This window comes from Rhamphochromis sp. 'chilingali' (genome assembly GCF_963969265.1).
Source record: "Rhamphochromis sp. 'chilingali' genome assembly, chromosome: 9".
Taxonomy (NCBI): Eukaryota; Metazoa; Chordata; class Actinopteri; order Cichliformes; family Cichlidae; genus Rhamphochromis; species Rhamphochromis sp. 'chilingali'.
The window spans coordinates 29,123,802-29,144,700 of record NC_137936.1 but is presented as its reverse complement, the minus strand read 5'-3'; the positions used below and the strand labels follow the sequence as shown (position 1 = coordinate 29,144,700).

Genomic DNA, 20,899 nt, shown 5'->3' with positions numbered 1-20,899 from the left:
ATCAAAGGACAAATATATTTTACACTTTATTTGATTGAAATTTCATCATATAAACATAAACACAACACAACTTTAAGAATAGTGAGATTGCTTTCTTTGCATTGAATAGGAAAGCATATAATTTTTATCCCCTTTCGGCATAGTGCCCAATAAAAAATACATAAATGGAAGCTGAAGAATGTTTTATAGTCTTATGCATATATGCACATTTCCATAATTTATTTTCCAACAAACTGTAACTAATAAAACTTATATTTCAGCCGCTTTTCTGTCTGATAATCATCGTTTATCTCTTTCTGAGTGACAATTCCAGTGATCATAAATTCCGTGTGGCCTGCCTTCCACACCCATCATTTCTCATTTCAGTTCTCACCGAATCTGACCATTAAATAACTTTTTAAAGTCGTGTCTGTCCTCCATTAAAACACATCGATTCACAGGTATCTTCACTCACTGCAACCAAACGTTACTCTACAAATTCTGCCATTATGCACGCACCACTGCGCGTTCCTCGGTTTAGCATTATGGCAAGCCATTAGCGCCAAATATCGCCCCTTTTCTAACCCGTTTGGTTAATAAATGGCGTAAAAAACGCTGTTTAATTATTTAAAACGCCAAAAAAACCCCAGTGTTTGTCTCGACAGAACGCCGTTTTTTTCCGCCACTCACATGGCGCCTTGAACGCACCATCCGAGTGGCGGAAAAAAAGGCGTTTTTATTTGTCTTTGAAAGCCGCTTTTTACGTCACTGGCAGAAAACGCCATTCAAAGACACATAAAAACTGCGTTTTTAATGACGTTCTGTGTCAGCTGTAACGGCGTTTAAAACGGCGTTTTATTGAAATTATGCAGGGCACTCCCCATGGTTCCCTCATCCAATTACTTTCAACTCATTTCACCCAATCAAAGAAGAGGAAGTGCAGACCACACTAATGCATCACTGATTCACCTTGCTGCTAAGTGATTGCCTATTCAGTACCAGTGCTTGTCACAGTATTCACTTATAACCCCACTATGCATATTGATGTGTTTAAAGCATGATCAAGCAAACAAACGACAGAATACTTTTTCTGAAACGTTAACTGTGTTACCTGTTATGGCAGCTCTGCTCATTTCTGAGCTTCTTTCTTATTTTCCTCTTTACTTCTCTTAACCTTTAACTTATGTCTTAGCAATCAGATTCTGCCATCATGCATTACCGCTTCGTGCTAGTTATGTTGACTTTTCTCTTCTTTTGTCTCCTCTTTTTTCACCCGTATTTGGACACTCGACACATGGCTCCTTTGTTTACGTTAGGGATCAGCTGTTAGCGCTAGGCCCTGCAGCTGCGCTACCGGCAGACAGACCCTACATCCCCAGTGAGGGAAGAGAGGGGGGTGATGTCTCCCGAGAAGGACACCTTACACACCATCTCTCCTTCCTGTAATCACTGTAAATGTGAGATTGCTCCCTGATATGATTGAAGAGCTAATGACGCTAACCCGGTCACAGTGGCAGTACTCCCTCTGTGAGTAGGCTGCCCGGGTTCCAGCTGCGGGCGGACAAGACAAGAGACAGCGGTGAAAGGAAAGGAGGGGGACTGGCAGTGTTTGTTAAAGACAGTTGTGGTACCCCTGGGCACATCGCTGTGAAAGAACAACTCTGCAGCAGAGACATTGAGCTATTAGCCGTTAGCATCCGTGGAGGCAGCCTGTGACTCTCTGTGGTCCGCAGACTCCAAATGCAATCTCAGAGAGCTCTTCTTCTGATATCAGGGGACTTTAATCATGTCTCGCTGGACTCCACACTGCCCACCTTCACCCAGTATGTGACCTGCCCCACCGTGGGCAATAAAACATTGTACTTAATGTATGCCAATGAAAAAGTGGCATACAGTTCATGACCTCTCTCTGCCCAGGGAAGATCTGATTGTAACCTAGTGCGCCTTGTCCCTGTGTGCAGCCCTTAGTGTGCAGGGAGCCACTAATCAGTCATCGCAGTGCAGAGATGGTCCGCGGAGGGCATGTAAATAAATAAATAATAAAAGCAGCTTTTTCTGAAACAAACAGAGACCTTAACTTTTATCAAAATACCGTTTTACTCAGTTTAAAGTAATACCACTGTATAATAGCCTTCAATTTTAATAATGTTAACAGTATCTCGGGAATATTTTTGCCCTTTCAACATGCATTAAAAAAAATAGATATGCAGTTTTGAATCAGACCTGTATGTACGTTTTCTGAAAAGTGATGTAAATAAGTAATCTCAAGAACATGAAATAATTGTTTCCCATGTAAACTGGAGATGTCCTTGTCAATGTCATCAGAGTACTCTGGATGTCTTACACGAATTTGAAACATAAAACCAGAGAGTGGCACATGACAGCGTTGCACATAACATAACTAGTTTACCTGTATGACATGAAGTTATAAAAAAAGAATCCATGTAACTTGGTTATGGCTTCTTTCTGATAACTGTAGATACAAATCGGCTGCAGTGTGCATTATCTTGACAAAAGTATAAGATACTGAACTCGCTGATACGATGTGGTGGAGGAGTACAAATACCTGGACACCCACATATATACATTTGCTGAACTGGAAGATCAAAACAGAGGCTGTACACAAGAAGTGGATGGGCAGGCTGTTTTTGTGAGCAAGCTTGTGTGTGCACCATAAGGTTAATGACAGATGTTCTGTCAGTTCAGGTGAGTGCAGTGCACTTTGATGTGTTCTTCTTGGATCAGGAGAGCAAGCTCTGTGATTGGCTGCGCTTGGGAAGCTGTGGTGGAGAGGAAGTGTGAGTGAACAAACTGCCATGCATCATGGATATTCCTCTCAATCCACCTCACCAGGTACTTCTCTAAAAGTGTGACTAAGGTCTGTTGCCCCAAAGGATACAGGAAGGAAAGGATACTACATTACTCATAAACCAAAACAGGACAGAATAAACAATAAGATAAGCCTTTATTAGTCCTTCAACATCTGCCAGAAAATGCTGAGGATTTTCTATGAGTCTGTGGTGGCCAGTGCGATCCTCTATGCTGTTGCATGCTGGGGGAGCAGGCTGAGGGTCGCAGATGCCAACAGACTTAATAAACTGATCCGTAAGGCCAGCAATGTTGTGGGGATGGAGCTGGACTCCCTCAAGGTGGTGTCGGAGAGGCGGATGCTGTCCAAGATAAAGACAATGTTGGATAACACCTCCCACCCACTCCATGACATGTTGGTCAGTCACAGGAGCTCGTTCAGTGAGAGACTGAGATTACCGAAAAGCACCACTGAACGACACAGGAAATCATTCCTGCCTGTGGCCATCTCCCTGTACAACGCATCCACTTAACACACTGTTTGCTGCTACAACTACACATGTTTCTTTTCCAAATATTTATTTATAAGTGACTTATGTATGTATGTATGTATATATATGTATATATTGTACTATTCTTAGTTAGCGTATTGTCTGTCTTGTCTTAATGTTGGTTTAAAATGGAGCACTGTAACAAAAAATAATTTCCCCCAGGGATCAATAAAGTATTCTGATTCTGATTCTGATTCTGATTATTAGTCCCGCACGTGAGAGATTTTAGGTCATGGCAAAAAGTACAAGTTTAACAGCAGTAAACATTAGGAAAAACACAATAGGCTCAGGTAAATATAATACAATACTATACAACAAGAATAAAATACTCTGTTATAGCAGACCGTGTTATCCACACAGAAGTTAATGTAGCCCGCAACACAGGTCACAACGCTGTCAACGTCCTCCCCCACAATAGAATCAAAAGAATCTTTAAGAGCCTCCCCGCTTTCCTCCGACCATCTGTGTGGGCCAGGTCACATACTGGGTGAAGGTGGGCCGTGTCAAGTCCACTGATGTGTGATTAAAGTCCCCTGATATTAAAAAAGGGCTCTCGGAGATTGCGTTTGCAGTCTGCTGACCAGAGTGGAAAAAGTCACAGGATGCCTCGACACACGCTAACGGCTTGCAGCCCAATGTATCTGCTGCAGAGTTATTCTTTCACAGCGGTGTGCCCAGGGTTACACTATCTGTTGTTCACAAACACTGCCATTGCTTGTTTGATCATGCTTTAAACATATCAAAATGCATAGTGGGTAACAAGCACTGGGACCGAATAGGCAATCACTTAGCTGCAAGGTGAATCTGTGATGAATTAGCGTGGTCTGCACTTCTTCTTTGATTGGGTGAAATGAGTTAAAAGAAATTGGATAAGGGAACAATGCATAATTTCAATAAAACACAGTTTTAAACGCTGTTACAGCTGACACAGAACGCCGTTAAAAACGCCGTTTTTATGCATCTTTGAACAGCGTTTTCTGTCGTGTGACGTAAAAAGCGGCGTTCAGAGACAAATAAAAACGCCTTTTTTTCTGCCACTCGGATGGTGCGTTCTTGCGCCATGTGAGTTCTGTCGGGACAAACGCCGTTTTTTTCGGCGTTTTGAATAATTAAACGGGTTAGAAAAGGGGCGATATTTGGCGCTAATGGCTTGCCATATAGCAGCAGCGTGGATCTCCTTCGGTCCACACTGAGCGCGAGCTCTCGTTGGCCGTCAAACGGCATGATTGTGTGACGACGTGAAAGTGGGCGGCTCCGCCAGCACCAGTCAGCCAATGACAGGCTTCTTTTTCACTGCATGTACTACGTGCCAGACTTGTCGCTAAATGCTCGTTGGTGCTTTTGTTGTTGTTGAGCTCGTCAGCTGGGACGTGACACCCTTTCATCACAGCTGGACATTAGCTGCGCATTGTCACTACGCGCAGGTCTCAGAGTTACCGTATGTTTATTATATACTTTACATGCGGAATGTGATGTTTTAGTATGAACTGTTTCTGTCCTCTTAGCTGCTGCAGCATCTTTATTACGCTGTCCGCAGGCCTAAAGCAAATTAAAGGTGACTGGGTCACGTTTTCTTTGCTATTAATTGAAGAAATTAAGCCAACACATCACGCATACCTAAAACAGCAACCCAGTTGGGATGTCTCTGGTGACCTTTTGTAAATATTAACTGGATTTAACTACTAAAATGTGTGATTTGGGGTTATTTTTTTAGTATGTGTGTTACTTCGTTGTGCATCCTCTTGAGTGCATATGAGCACAACGTGCTTATTTATTACTTAAAATAAAACTAACAGCTCGACATCACTGACTCCTAGCTACACCCCTGTGTTCCACTCTGATATATGGCCATTTAGGACTCTGTGAGACATAAGTATGGTCCTGAATTTGGATTTTGCCTTAAATTAGAATTAATAACCTCATAACTGCAATTTGACCTGTGATTTTGGAGCATTTAGACTTGTTCTGAACTTGTTTGCTTAACTGCACTGTGGACTTGTTGGGCTTGATTGTGGAGACTGTGGACCTGTAGTTCCTGACCAGGGACTCTAAGTCAGACGTGTGACTTGAAAAGCAGATATGAGCATCAACCAGTTTTTTTGAATCTTTTGTCATATTTAATTTTGCTGATGTTATTCTGGACTTTTTTCTTTGGAGAAGAAGTTTAGATTTCCCAGCTAGGATGTTCAGCTTGTATCTCTTTCACTCTTCACTGATCACAGTATTATTATCTTATAATAATTTTAGAAACTCTGCTCTTCAGACAGAAGCTGTGTGTTGTTATAAGATCTTCATGAAGCTCATGAAAATCATTAAAGGTCCAACCAGCAGGGGGTGCTGTGTCCTTTATCTGCTGAAACAAGCCACATCCACATACCAGGGTTCATTTAGAAAATGGATGAAATAACAACACAGCAGCACAGCAACCAGCCAATCAGCACCAATTATTCTCACTACCACAGAAGCTCTCTTCTCTTCCTGTCTACCCAACATTGATCTTACTCTCTCAGTTTAATCTGTGTGTTTGTCTTACTCACGCTGGGAAGATAAAAAGCACATCCCCACAAAATGAATCATTAGTTTTAACTGTGAATATCTGGCTTAAGGTGGTTAGACTCAAAGAAATTAACATTAACAGCCTGAAATGACTGGGACAACTTTGTGTCTGCGTTTTTCTCTGTGAGTTTGAGAGGATTGTCAGCCCTGTGACACATTCACCATAGGCTAAAGAGAAGAAGCTTGAGCTCATGCTTCCAGAATAACAACTCACCCCTCCTCCCTCTAGCTCTCCTTCATCTGAGCTCTTCTGTGTGAGTGTGTTTGTACTTGCACAGCTATCTGTGTGAGGACCAAGCTGAGGTTTTAGGCTACGGGAGCCAGGACATTTTGAAAAGCAAAGACAAACTAGTAAGGGTTTGGCATTTAGTTAGGAGGGTGAGGTTATGTAGCATGAAGACTGGAACGAGGAGGAGCAGGTAGCCCAACTCTCCAACGTAAAATGAACACTTGAAGACATCTCTACACATTTGTTTCATCTTTACACATGCACAAATGTAGCAACAGTTGGTTTTAGGGAAGTAACTGTGCAGTGGTACTATTTAAATCAGTGTACAATGTTTCCCTAGAGCACCTCCTCTGTGGCAACCTCATAATGAGACTTCAAGAAGTTGCAGTAAACTTGTAACTCCCTGTAAAACCGCAATGCTGTTTTGAAATCTCTTGTTTATACACATGTTAAACCCATGAATGCCAGCAGTAAAACCTCTCAGTGCACCAAAATGACATATATACAACATACCTTATGTGTAGAACTCAAAGCCTGGGGGTCAAATCTCACCTTGCTCACATTTAAATTGTATTCTCCAATGTAATTTGGGATTTGGATGATTTTATGTGTATTTAGAAAAACTTCTGGGGTTTCTATGTGAATATCCGTTATCAGCTTTTTTTAAACATTTCAAGTCACTGCAACCCTATTGACTACAGCTCGTCACTTTGATGAGCAACACAGTGAAAAATCACAATTTATAATTGCAATGATAGCAGTTTTACCTGACTTTTTAATATGGATTAATATCTTAACATTCACCAGGTCACTGGAAACTTGTTAGGATTAGTGTTGGATTGATTGTTGTTTGTTGCAGCCATCTGTGAAATAGACACGTTTTCAGAAACTAGGAGATGTGACCTTTCATAGGAAGTCTCATACACAAGTTTTTTCATTTGGGTGCTCCAAACATGGGTGGAGTCTAACCGTCTAAACTCTAACCCTACATGGGCTGCCGGTGATTTGACAATTACAGAGGTTAATGCTTAACAATAACTTTTCCCACCTCTCGGTGATTCTGCATAGACAAGTCATATCAATATGCATAATGTATTATTTCAGTTCATATCAAGTCAGTTTGATTTATATATCACCTCTAAAAAAAGGTGAGTGAAGAAGAAGTGTTATATAAGAAGCCCCCAGCAGCCTAAGCCTATTGCAGCATAACTAAGGGGGGGGGGGTTCCGGGTCACCTGATCCAGCCCTAACTATATGCTTTATAAAAAAGGAAAGTCTTAAGCCTAATCTTAAAAGTAGAGATAGTGTCTGTCCCCCGAATCCAAACTGGAAGCTGGTTCCACAGAAGAGGGGCCTGAAAACTGAAGGCTCTCCCTCCCATTCTACTTTTAAATACTCCAGGAACAACAAGTAAGCCTGCTGTGTGAGAGCGAAGTGCTCTAATAGGGTGATATGGTACTACAAGGCCATTAAGATACGATGGGGCCTGATTATCTAAGACCTTATATGTGAGGATAAGGATTTTAAATTCAATTACAACCATATTAATCAAAACTTTACTACTATGGTAAATGGCCTGTATTTGTATAGCGCTTTACTAGTCCCTAAGGACCCCAAAGCGCTTTACACATCCAGTCACCCACCCATTCATACACACTGGTGATGGCAAGCTACATTGCAGCCACAGTCACCCTGGGGCGCACTGACAGAGGTGAGGCTGCCGGACACTGGCGCCACCAGGCCCTCTGACCACCACCAGTAGGCAACGGGTGAAGTGTCTTGCCCAAGGACACAACAACCGAGACTGTCCAAGCCGGGGCTCGAACCGGCAACCTTCCGATTACAAGGCGAACTGCCAACTCTTGAGCCACGATCGCCGCTACTATTATTCAGACATTTACTTTTGCGCACGATGGTTATGCACATTCAGCAGGCCATGCACCAAAAATTTCCCTTTCTGCTGTCTGAGTTGTTGAAACTTGATTTGGCATTCACGTGAATGATCTTGTTTGGGAATTCCTTTTGTTCCAATTATTCCTGCCACCCAAGGAAAGCACCATTCCTTGAATCAACATCTTCATGACTGTTTCCATGAATATATAACTTTTTTCCCAGTATATACCATTTCACTTTGCAGTTCAAATTTGGAAACTAAAGCTTCTCTTTAAAAACACAAACTCACAACCTCGCTGGTAGTTTGGCATTGCTGTCAGGCAGTGTCTTTTTCTGTGTGCCGATTGGCTCTTGTGTGTGCACTCAGCAGGAAAGTCTCCACCTCCACAGCAGACAGCTGTACTTTTCCACTCCAAACTAAGGTTAACATCCAGCTCCATCCACTCCTCCTTCTTCTCCTCCCTCCTGAGATCCATCTATTCACAACACATACACCCCCTCCTCAACCACCCCCCACACAAACACATACACTGAGCTAATGGAGGTTTCTTCCAGGGCGTTTGGTATGAAAACCAACCGCAATGACTGAGGTTATTTTCTGATTGGTTAAAAGTTTTGGTAGAGGAAAAAAAAGACAGCTCATTTTGTTTTTCTGGCAGAGGTTGTGAAACGTGACAGTGATTTCATCTTCAGCATTAGTATCAGTTTAAACCTCAGAGAAAAAACCTACAAAGATCACATTTTCCATCTGGATTTACCCTTTACCCTGTTTTTTTCAGAAAGTTTCAAAACAGCATTAGAGATCCTTGTTTTCTCTAATAGAGTGGTTTTAAATGTTGGCTATCAATCTTAGATTAGAAGGAGCTGAGAAAGCTGGACAAGAGTTAAACAACACAAAAGAAGTCCCAAAGAATAAACACGTCCTGTTGTATTACTGCAGGTTTTAGACTGTGTGTGAGTAAACCATGGTTGTGATAACATGGTGCCTTTTATAACAAGAGACTGATAATTATTATAAGTTCTGTTTTTTAAATTTGATAGTAGAGAGAGAGAAAAGAAACAAAAGGAAGCGAGAATGTGATGAATGCTTGTTTTTTTTTTTTTTTAGTCTTTCTGTCCATGCAGTCAGAGGTGTCTCCAGGATTTTTTCAATAGGATGACATCAGGGAAACAATGACAAGGTGCTACCCCACATACAGCTTAGAAAGGAAGTGAGAAGACATTATTAACTAAGTGAAGTGCTTAGACCCTTCACTTACTGAAAGTCAGACGTTTTGGCATCAAAAGGTTCTGGATGCACATAAAGTAAGTAGGTAGTCATAATGCAGACAAGCATAAAGTACATTAGTATCATATTAGATCCTAATTATTGATTCATTAGTATCAATTTCATATTACAACTGGAGATGATTTTAATTACTTTTACACTGCTGAGTAGCTTTATTGAAGTAACTAAAGCTTTAAAAATATGACGTAAGGAGTACAAAGTACAATATTTGGATCCAGAACATAGTGGAGAAGCAGGAGAAAGTAGAATAGCATACAAAGACCTAAATAAAGGACACTGAAGACTCTATTTTAACTTCTCTGGTTCTACTCATGGCGTTAAAAGAAAAATGATATTTTGGGGAAATCGTTAAGACTAAGACAGAGGGAAAAAAATACAACCTTGACACAGACAAAATGGTAAGAAAAGTTGCGGCGAAAAATGGTGTCCACTCTATTAATGTAATCAAGAGGACCAAAATGCAGTAAAGCCAGCCCAACGTTCTTTTAGGATAAGCTGTGTTTATTCTCAAGAATTGTTTTATATATTTTACATATGTGTACAAAATGTTGAGGAATGATATTCAGTGGCTTGCTGTTTTCTGGCTGTGACTTCTTACCATTTATGGTATGATACACTATTATAGTTATTATGAATTGTACTTTATACTTTATACACTTCATATATTTAGTATATATGTTTAGATGGGTGATTGTTCATTGTCACATGGACTGAAATATTGTGGTATGTTTACCTCTAAATCCTTATGGTTCAATTAAAAACTGCATCCACGTGACCCGACATGAACTGGCTCCAAACTTATTTTTGCACCAAACTTCACGTCTTAACTTTTACTTTAAAAAATTTCAGAAAACTGGACAATTTGAAGACAAAAGAAGTGTCAGGCCAAAAGAAACCAACGTATGTACAGAGGACGTCAGAGAGAGGTACAACACTGTCTACAGCCCTGTGAAACGCGGTTTGGAGCTGCATTTCAGCCACGGTTGTTGGGGATCATGTTGGAAAGCATGTTTTTGGCAACAGCTTCATTTTCCAGCATAAACTATTCCTGAAAAATACTTAAAGAAATTCCAAAAAAGGCTGTTTTTCCTTTTCCATTTATGTTTGTAGATGTTTCAACAAATCTGTTTCAATAAATGAGGGGTAGCCCAAGACTTTTACCCAGTACTGCACATGTACTACCCATGTAGCTCTCACATTAATACACTCAACAAAAATATAAACGCAACACCTTTGTTACTGCTCCCATTCCCCATGGGATGGACGTAGAGACCTAAAATTCATTCCAGATACACAATATAACCATCCCTCCCAAACAGTGGTCAAAAATCAGTCCAAATGTGTGGTAGTGGGCACATCTGCCATATTGAGATAATCCATCCCACCTCACAGGTGTGCCACATCAGGATGCTGATCTGACATCATGAGTAGTGCACAGGTGTACCTCAGACTGCCCACAACAAAAGGCCACCCTGGAATGTGCAGTTTTTTGCGCTAATGGGGGTCTGGGGACCCAGTACCGGTCAGTATCTGGTGTGACCACCATTTGCCTCATGCAGTGCAACACATCGTCGCATGGAGTCTATCAGATTGTCAATTGTGGCCTGTGGAATGTTGGTCCACTCCACTTCAATGGCTGTGCGAGGTTGTTGGATATTCGTGGGAACTGGTACACGCTGTCGTATACGCCGGTCAAGCACATCCCGAACATGCTCAATGGGTGACATGTCCGGTGAGTATGCTGGCCATGCAAGAACTGGGACATTCTCAGCTGCCATCTGCCCTGAACAATGTGAACCATGATTCATCCGTGAAGCGCACACCTCTCCAACGTGCCAGACGCCATCGAATGTGAGCATTTGCCCACACAAGTCTGTTACGGCGATGAGCTGGAGTCAGGTCAAGACCCCGATGAGGACGACGGGCATGCAGTTGAGCTTCCCTGAGACGGTTTCTGACAGTTTGTGCAGAAGTTGTTTGGTTGTGCAAACCAATTGTTCCAGCAGCTGTCTGGGTGGCTGGTCTCAGACGATCTTGGAGGTGAACCTGCTGGATGTGGAGGTCCTGGGCTGGTGTGGTTACACGAGGTCTGCGGTTGTGAGGCCGGTTGGATGTGCTGCCATATTCTCTGAAACGCCCGTGGAGACGGCTTATGGTTGAGAAATGAACATTCAATGCACGGGCGACAGATCTAGTTGACATTCCTGCTGTCAGCATGCCAATTGCACGCTCCCTCATTGCTTGTGGCATCTGTGGCATTTTGCTGTGAGACAAAACTGCACATTCCAGGGTGGCCTTTTGTTGTGGGCAGTCTGAGGTACACCTGTGCACTACTCATGATGTCAGATCAGCATCCTGATGTGGCACACCTGTGAGGTGGGATGGATTATCTCAATATGGCAGATGTGCCCACTACCACACATTTGGACTGATTTGTGACCACTGTTTGGGGGGGATGGTTATATTGTGTATCTGGAATGAATTTTAGGTCTCTACGTCCATCCCATGGGGAATGGGAGCAGTAACAAAGGTGTTGCGTTTATATTTTTGTTGAGTGTACAACAGGGTGTAAAAGTAGAATTTATGGCAGAGCTGCTGCACTGTATTGCATTAGTCTGGAGTGCTGTTGTTAAATAACTATTTCATAAGGGACTGTTGTAATTGTCTGTGTAGATTCTCAGTCATCCAGATTGTGTTAGTCTTGACAGCTTGAAAAAAAGCAACTGGACTTCTAAGTATATGGCAGCATTAGGTACATTATAGAGTAGAAATATATCCCGAACTACAACTTTAACCTCTCATTTCCTTTTATTTCTACATTATACAGTAATTGCTTAGTACCAAAAGGCTCTAGATAATACTGAGTGAAAGAGTTTTAACATGTAGTCATTTAGGAAGCCGAAAATGTGGAAACAGCAGATTAATCCCAGTGGTTTTAAGGTGGATACTCTTACATGGTTTTGTATACCTCATCTAGTTCTGCTCTATTCAAATGCTTCATTTGCAGATTTGTTATATGATCATCACTGAGTCACTTGAACAATTGAGCACTATCCCCGACTCTTGTACAAATCTTCTTCATTCACACACAATGACATGATTCAGGACTATAAAAGAGAGAAGGGGATCATTCACAGTGTTAAACTTTATCCAGACACACAGCATGTAGCCTCTGCTATTTCAGGAATACCTGCAGGGCATGTGTGTTTATGTATGTAGGAGTGTCAGTGATCTTTCCAACCGTCGTTCATACTCTAACTCTGTCTGTACTTGTTGTTGGATGACTGCCCTTTCACCACAACAGTTCATGCTTCTCAATATCTGACAAGTGTTGTTGTCTGTTAAGTTCCACTATGAAACTTAAAACTGAGAACATTTTCAAACACGGTGTTCGCTTTTCTCAGCTAAAGAGCTGGTGCAGTTTGGCAGTAAAGCCCTGGCATTAGTGTCAAAGCAAGATAAGGTTTAATGAAAATTTGAGTTGAGAAATGAAGTGCGTCAGCAAGCGTTCTTACAAGTGTCGACAGATCCATGTGTTTGTACGTGTCAGCAGATTAGCATCGGTACAGCTAGCAGTAGAAGTGTTTGCAGCGTAATGATCTACTTTTTGTAATTTGCCACAGCACAACTTTCTGTGGCCTGTGTGTGTGTTTGTGTATGTGTGCGTTGGTGTGTAACTGTTCACATTTGCTTCCTGTTTGGCTATGTAAGCCAACCAATCAGAGTAAGCATTGCACAACAAGAAGTCATGTTAGGGTAAAAGTTGCTGCTGGCTGATAGCAACAGGAGCTGAAGGTACAATAGAGACATTACATTCAAAGCAGGCTGTGACCTTCCACTGTAACCCTGAGCAAGGCACTGAACAACCTGTGTGCGATAAGATAAGCATGGTGCAAACACACATGCAAGTCGATTTGACTGCGTTTGTGCTCTTGGTTAACACAATCCCCAGTGTCAATTCTGTGCATGTCAGCTGATCTGCAGGTCAAAGGTCAGACTGAGATGGTTAAACTAAAAAAACTTCTAAATACTCGAAAACTTCCACTCTGTACATTTCAGGGAGCTTTTTAGTGACAGATGAGTCCTTCTGGAGCTGCAGAACAAAAATGGATTTCTCAGGGTAAATATGTCTTCATGTTAAATAATCTCGTCTTAAAACAAGTTCCTTTTTTGTGTTTTGTTTATAGTTTTTAGAATCACGTGCGAACTGGAGCCTTTCCCAGCTGACACAGGGTGAGAGGTTGGATACACACTGGACACCCGCCAGTGTCTGTCTTTCATTAATCCATATTATGAAATCTGCCGCAAAACTTAAAAAGCTTTACGCAAAAGCCTCATTAAAATGGAACGATTCTACATTGGAAAAGTCAAGAAGATAAAATATACCATACAAAACATAACAGACTGAAAAAAATATCAACAAAAAAGGGCTTGGGGAGCCCTTTTTTTCAGGATGCAGAGGCTATTGCATATGTAAGCTTTAAGAACAATAATAAAAAGCCCTTGACCCCTCTCATAGCTCTGTTCTAGTCTGGCTGGGAATGGAAAGTTTGGTACTTTACAGTCTACAGCTTATAATGTTTTGTAATCTCTTGTGTTTCATCTTGAGGATCTGTCTCATAGGTCCTCAGATTGGAAATGTAGCAGCTTTACTATTAAATGCATTTATAATATAGCTTTATGTTGCTTATTCATTGCATATTTCTGAATCATCATCCTTTATGTATTTTTATGCACTCCTTTTCATCTTCAGTCAGAATGAATCCACGTTAGAGGAGGTTGAAAGTGGAGCTAATATAACTATTTGTCTTAAAAGACCCAAAGAAAAATAACTACATACTGAATAAGTTAAACAGGGGCCACAATTAGCCTTAAGTAGTCTTCACTATTCAGTTTAATAACTAATTAAATCCAGTTATGACACAGAAAAGGTAAGCACACAGCTAGGTTATCCCAGCTGGCACCTGATCTGCAGACATCACTGCATTCCCAAGTTCTCCAAACCATTGACGTAGGGAAGGTGACAAGTGACGAGACACCAGACCAGCTTCCCTGACATTTCAGAAGATAAGTATAGGTTCCAGAAAGCTGCATGCGTAAACCAGGAGGTCATTTAATGTAGGAGAAAAGTCTTGTTCACGCAATCTGTGCCTCTATTCTTGAAATGAACACCATAATAACATCCGTAATGTAATACATGTTAATGAGTGATTACTCATTAACATGTATTACATTACAGATGTTAATTTCAAGAATCACATTTTTAAGGATAAGACTCTTAAATGGAAATACTTGGTTGTAGATTCTGTCTCTTCCTGCTTCTCACTGAAAAACTTCAATATAATATCTGCCTACTCTCTATCTCATTTAAAATAAATAGACAAAAAAAAACAAGAAGTTGAAGCATTTGGACCTTTCTATTTTTATATGCTGTCTAGTGTATCGTGTTCACCTTTTCTGTAGTTGCTTCTCACTCTCTTTGAAGAGCAGAATATTGCTCTGTACAAATAAGAGTGAAGAATCTGCCTGCTCCTCGCAGTTTGACCTGTTACCATTATTAGTTTATGGCACAGAAAGAGGCTTATACTTTCCTGGCTGTGCTGTGTGGGTGTGACCAGCTCCCTTCACTTCAAATAATCCACTTTAACAGGGGCAGGGATAGCTCAGTAGGTAAAGTGGTCGCCCCATGATCGGAAGGTCGGCGGTTCGAATCCACTTAACGGCTACCCTGAGGTACCCCTGAGCAAGGTACCGTCCCTACACACTGCTCCCCAGGCGCCTGCTTAGTGGGCTGCCCACTGCTTCACTGAGTGAATGGGTCAAATGCAGAGAAAAAACAAGTAATTTCCCCATGGGGATCAATAAAGTATCCATTATTATTATTATTATTATTATTAACGGATCTATAAACAGGAACACGCCGATTCTCCCTCCTTCCCGCTTCATTCCTGGTCTGTAAAATTCAAAAGTGGCCTTTATATGGGAAATGTGAAAAGTAAATTTTGGTATGGACTTAAACAGCAATGTGCACACACGCTTTTAAAATCAGGATCTTTAATTTGGTTCCTATACACATCAGATCATTATGAAGACTAACTCTTGATAGAAAGAACCAGTTGAACTGACTCTACCAGCTGAGGTGGGGTCTGGTCAAAAAGGGACCTGATCTACAATTCTCTCAGGTCTGGGAGCAGCCTAACCCTAACCCCGAGGCAGGAGAGAGCAAAAAAGGTGAAGTAAAATTCAATAAATAAAGAATGCTGTGATCCAGGACCTGACACGTTCTGTGATGCCCCTCCCACTTCGATGTCCCCGGGGCCCCGTCTGTGTGTGCTTTCTTACTTTTAGTTGCGTCTCTCTCCAACAAACACAACACCCACCCAAACACACCCACCCAAATCAACATTCACCCTCACAGTGGAAGAAAACATGAATATAGTAATGTTGCTGTTTTCTTTTTCTCTTTTCCTGTGTCATCTACAAATTTCTGAGCATTATTGAAAAAATGTGCTGTCATTTAGTGACTTATTTTTCCTTTTGTATGGGGGTAAAAATAATCTGCAGAACTTAGATGTCCTGTTGCTCTGTGAACATTCAGAAAGTGCAATTGTTTGTTAGACAACATCTCTAAATGTGATTCTATCTACTGACTTCTGTCAACGTGGCAGATTTTATCTTCAACTCTTACATGCTGTCAAACTTTGGTTAGAAATTCATGTGTAATGCAATGAAAACGCATTTGAACTCTTGAAAACAAATGCTGGAGAGATGTGTGTGCATTTAGCACCTTGTTTTATGATGTGTTAATAAATTTGCCTGCAGCTGTATGTCACTGTTGCACTAAGAACTTGATTTTGGGGTATTTATACGGGATTTTATAATGTTTTCTTTAATTTGTGACAAATGTGTCTCATGTCCTGTTTAAATGGTTTGAATGCTTGTGATGCAGATTTCATGAATTTATTTCATTCACCAATCTCTCTTCCTCGCTCACACAGTCTCATGTGAACTCTTACAACAAATCTGACCATTTATTTTACAGGGTCTTATTCGAGCTGTCCTAATGACACAGTGACACACTGCCTCTACAGGCTCTTAGCATTCATAAAAACAATCAGCCCGCTTTATATTATTCAGATATTTATTGGGTTTTTGTTTTATTCTTTACAGCCAAATGCTTTTGTCACAGACAATGTTCATCAGCCAATCACCTCAAGCCTAATCCAGTCAGCTCGAAGCCGATTGGCTGTTTGGGTTCACTCCCACCATCCAGCCCATTTCCTTTTGTGTATAACAACAATAACAGAAAGGAAGCACTTTACAGCACCCAGACACACGGTACATAACCACACATTAACCAGTCAACAACAGGAAAAAATAAACCGTCTTAACTCAATTTAAGACAGGAATCCGCAAAAGTTACGTTTTAAACCTGGAAGAATACCAGCGGAGTGAGACAATTTAACCTATTGTGAGTGCGGTTCTCAAAAATACAAAGAGGCAGTGCTTTGCAGGAATGATTGAAAAAAAATTACACTCAGTTTAAAAAAAAATAAGTTAATTTCTGCTGGAAACCAGTTGAATCATTCCATCCTGCAAGCAAATTCTCCAGATGTTAAGGCTGCCTGTCGTTAAAAAAGAAGAAGAAAGGAGACTTTTCTTTCTGTGAACATAAAGCAGGACAAACCTGAGCAGGTTCAGTCTTGGTGAAAACAAAATGTCCGCCTGAAAGTTTCCCTTCAGGGTGTCAGGATGTCATAGAACTCAACAAAGTCCTTCTGCATGAAATTCTGGCTCTGCATAAGGTCGTCTTCAGAGGGGAAATATTGCATGCTCTCCTCTTGGAGACGCAGACTGCTTTCATGCAGAAGCAAGCTGCCCTCGTGCATGCACAGAGGGTCCTCGTGCAGTACCACAAACGGTCCCGGAGGCGATGTTGAGCCGTATGGGTTGGGACTGTCCAAGAGGGCTCCTCTGGCATTCTCCAGGACGCCCAGGTATGAGTCCATGTCCGTCAGCTCCATGTCGCTGTCGGAGCTGCAGCCGCTATCGCTCCCCACTGAGTCACAGCGCATGTGCAGCATCTCGTACTTCTCATGCATCAAAAACTGGTTGGTGTTCTTGGGGGCCTGCATCCCCCTCACCCTCTTCCCCTTCACGTTGACGGGACGAAGGGACAGCGCCGGCTTCTGGTGGTGTCGGGGATGATGATGGTGGTGGTGATGTTGATGATGGTGATAGTGGTGGTGGTTGCGCCCTTTCGGCCACCCTCCTCTGCTCATCCTCCGCCCCTGCAGGCGCCCCCTGCAGCTCTTGGACCAGCCGTGCTTCTTGCGGCCGTCCCTCTGCAGAGCCTCGTTCCCGTCCTGCAGCAGCTTGGGGTGTTCGCAGATACTCCTGCACATCTTCTCTGAGAGCATTTCCTTGTTTCCTTTCTTGATGTCGCCTCTCAGCTACACCTCCTTCACATCCTCCTCCTCACTCGGTTGCTCACTCAACAACAACAATGCGAGGATCGTTTCTCGATGTGTGGCTCAGATCACAAATGACCCTAGTCTACCTTTTGACTATTTTTTCACTTTTTTTCTTGACCTCTGGCTTCGGCTGGTGCATAGCCTCCTCTGCCTCCCCTTGCAGCAGCAGCTTGTCTGCTCGCTTGGCTCTCTGTAACGCCCTTCTCTGTCTCTCTAATGTCTCTTTTTTTCACCCCTTTCTGAAAGTGAAATCAGCTCCTTGCAGCTCTGATTAGTGAACTGAAGTGAGCGGGGTAATAGTTTTGAGAGTCGTCTCGCTGATTTTAAGGTGTTTTTTCTCTGAGTTAAGTCTGTAGCAACATCAAGCTGAGCGCTTACCATCACTGACTGTGGAGCTGCCGTCTTCTCGGTGTTGTTATAAGGAGCTGGAAGATTTCATTTGCGTAGAAGGAGGCGGGGGGAGATGTCATTTCACGCGTCTCCGTTTCCCATTTGAAACATTGTAATATGACATATGTTGTCGGTCATTTATTCTAAACCTCAATGTAAAGTACCTAAATACCGATATGAAGCTACTGTAGCTATGTTAAAAAGATGTGGTGTGACACACAGAAAGCATCCTCCCCGCCGAGTGATGGTTCAGTCCGCCTTAGTTTTGGCAGTTGAAATCTGATGCCCAGCTGCTGCTGTTCCTTCTCCCCCGCCCCCTCCCCATGGAAAGACAGTGGTCACGTACAGCAACAACAATCGGAGCGGACTGGAGTAGTCACCGTAGCAGTCTGACAGCCGTTATTTACGGCCTTGTACATGGACCATGCCCACAACAGTTCAGAGTATCACAGCATTACCGAAAGATCCGTCCGAGGACAGCAGTTTTCTATATAAACCACTGTAATTAATGGTAGCGAATAACTTTGTACGTATTCATTTGTGCTCTAAAATGGCTTCCTCGAAGAGAGCACACCAGTCTCACCACTTCGGTTCAAACCAGAGGTGTCAAACTTGGGGCCGACTGGGCCAACTGGGTTTCATTAATTCCCACAAATTTTCAATAAAGTTCATTTATTATTTAATTCTAGATCTAGGGTAGAACTTGTCTGTCCTTTCTTTTCCTGGGATCTGAAAATGATTGTGGAAAAACTGAGGAACAGGCTTGTTTTTCTTAACATGCTCCAAGGTACTCATTATCAGTCTTGTAAATGGGTAACTTATTCAAAATAATTAAGGAAGGATAATCTATGCAAGCTAGTTAGACAGCCTGGTTTAGATTGACAGCTTTGAAGAGGTTAAATAACAACTTTTAAGGTGGTTATATACTCCAAGTGTTGCTTTGCTCTGCACTTCTAAAGTAGATAAAGTTATGCCATAAACCCCTGCTTAACTTTAAAGGCTTTGACTAGATTAAAATAAAATGCACTGAGTAGGAGATTCTCTGTATCTCTTTGTACATGTGTATAGTTACAATGAAAAGGCATTCGTCTTCTTTTTCTTCAAATTCTGCACAGACTTTTACTTGCTTTTTTCGATCAACTCACCTTTTTAAAATATTTAGCGTCAACATGAGGTTGAGGTTGAAATCTGTTATTTTATCGTAATATGTCAACAACTACTGCAGGATAGGGTTGAAGAGACATTTTAAAACACTTTTTAAACACAGGATATACTGTTCGAACTGCAAGAACCTTGGTAATAATTTGATATCCAGCGCCATCATCTGGTCCAACATGTTCAAACACAAGCAAAAGTAACGGGTGCAAATACACGTGCAAACGGAGCGTACAACGTGTACTCCCTCTACCAGTGTGTTTCTAGTACAGCAGTTTAGGCCTTTATTTAAATTTAGTGAAATGTCTAGTAAGAATAAAAAATATACATATCCTTATCTGAAGTCTTGCTCAAAAACAAAACAAAACTTCAAAACTGTATGTTTTTTGTTTTTAAATTAGTTTTCCTGGTTATTGTTACTTTTGGAGTCTTTGAGTGTGTGTATGTCCTTCTTCTGTTAATTGTCTTAAACAGATCATGTAACAGTGTAATTGCTAGCACTGCTGAATGAACACTTGTGTATTGTATATATTCCACATCTTGGGAATATTTGTGCAAATAATTAATAACAGATTGTGTTAAAATGCTGTTCCGGAAATGATGGCCTGTCTTCCTAGAAAATGAAGAAGGTAAGCAAGGTAAAGATTACTGTCATTGTGAGCATGCCAACCTGTGAAAGGGCTGCTAAGTGACGTTTTAGATTTGTCATCTAATCAGAAGAAGAAAGGATGGATTTCATCTTTAGTGTTGACTGAAAAAAATAAGGAGCCCTTTAGAGTTGAATTCCTTTTTCATTCATTTTTTCACCACAGGCTCTCCAGTTCAAAATATGTGTATTTAATTCAATTTTAGTCAACAAATCAAACACAATGGAGGACCACATCAAGCCTGCAAATATGCTACAGCACAGTGACCCCTTGTGACCGTTAAATGGAGTGGCTTAAAACCAACTAAGGAAATTAGGCTTATCTTTAATGTAAGCTGTAGCTTTAATGTAACCCATCCAAGAAAATAAATGGAGATGTGTAGCAGAGAGTGTAGCAGACTTTTTTTTAACAAGATTGTTTAACACACCCCAGAGCCGTAGAAACTACACAGGGATAAAGCTGCTGAGCCATACCATGAATACGTGGGGACGAGCTGTTTAAGCTAGGTTAGGTTAGAGTGACTAGAATGGACAGGATTAGAAATGAGTACCACAGAGGGACAGCTCAGGTTGAGCAGTTTGGAGATAAAGTTAGAGAGACGAGGCTGAGATTATGTGCAGAGGAGGGATAGTGAATATACTGGACAAAGGATGTTGAAGATGGAGCTGCAGGCATGTGGAAAACAGAAAGACTACAGAGGAGATTCATGTGAAGGAGCCCATGCCGACGGCTGGTGTGGCAGAGGAGGGTGATGGGGATAGGGTGTGTCAAATAATTCGCTGTGGGGAAACCTGAAGGGAGCAGCTGAAACACGAATCGGGGTGATCAGTTCACCAAACAAGGCGTGGCTATAGTAATGACACATGCTCATCTCCATATTTTAATATAACATCATTTATTTATTTATTTATTTATTTATTTATTTATTT

The 20,899-nt window shown here is 41.6% G+C and overlaps 1 protein-coding gene across 1 annotated transcript; it reads right to left on the bottom strand.

Annotated features, from left to right (window-relative positions):
- Positions 1-16,427: 16,427 nt before the first annotated feature.
- Positions 16,428-18,179, bottom strand: LOC308402395 (uncharacterized protein). Its single transcript, XM_080891202.1, has one exon. It carries the CDS (start codon positions 17,722-17,724, stop codon positions 17,044-17,046), a length of 681 nt encoding a protein of 226 aa, XP_080747328.1. The 5' UTR covers positions 17,725-18,179; the 3' UTR covers positions 16,428-17,043.
- Positions 18,180-20,899: the final 2,720 nt, after the last annotated feature.

Coding starts and splice junctions, on each gene's coding strand:
- LOC308402395 (XM_080891202.1), bottom strand. CDS start 17,724: ATGCTCTCAGAGAAGATGTGCAGGAGTATCTGCGAACACCCCAAGCTG.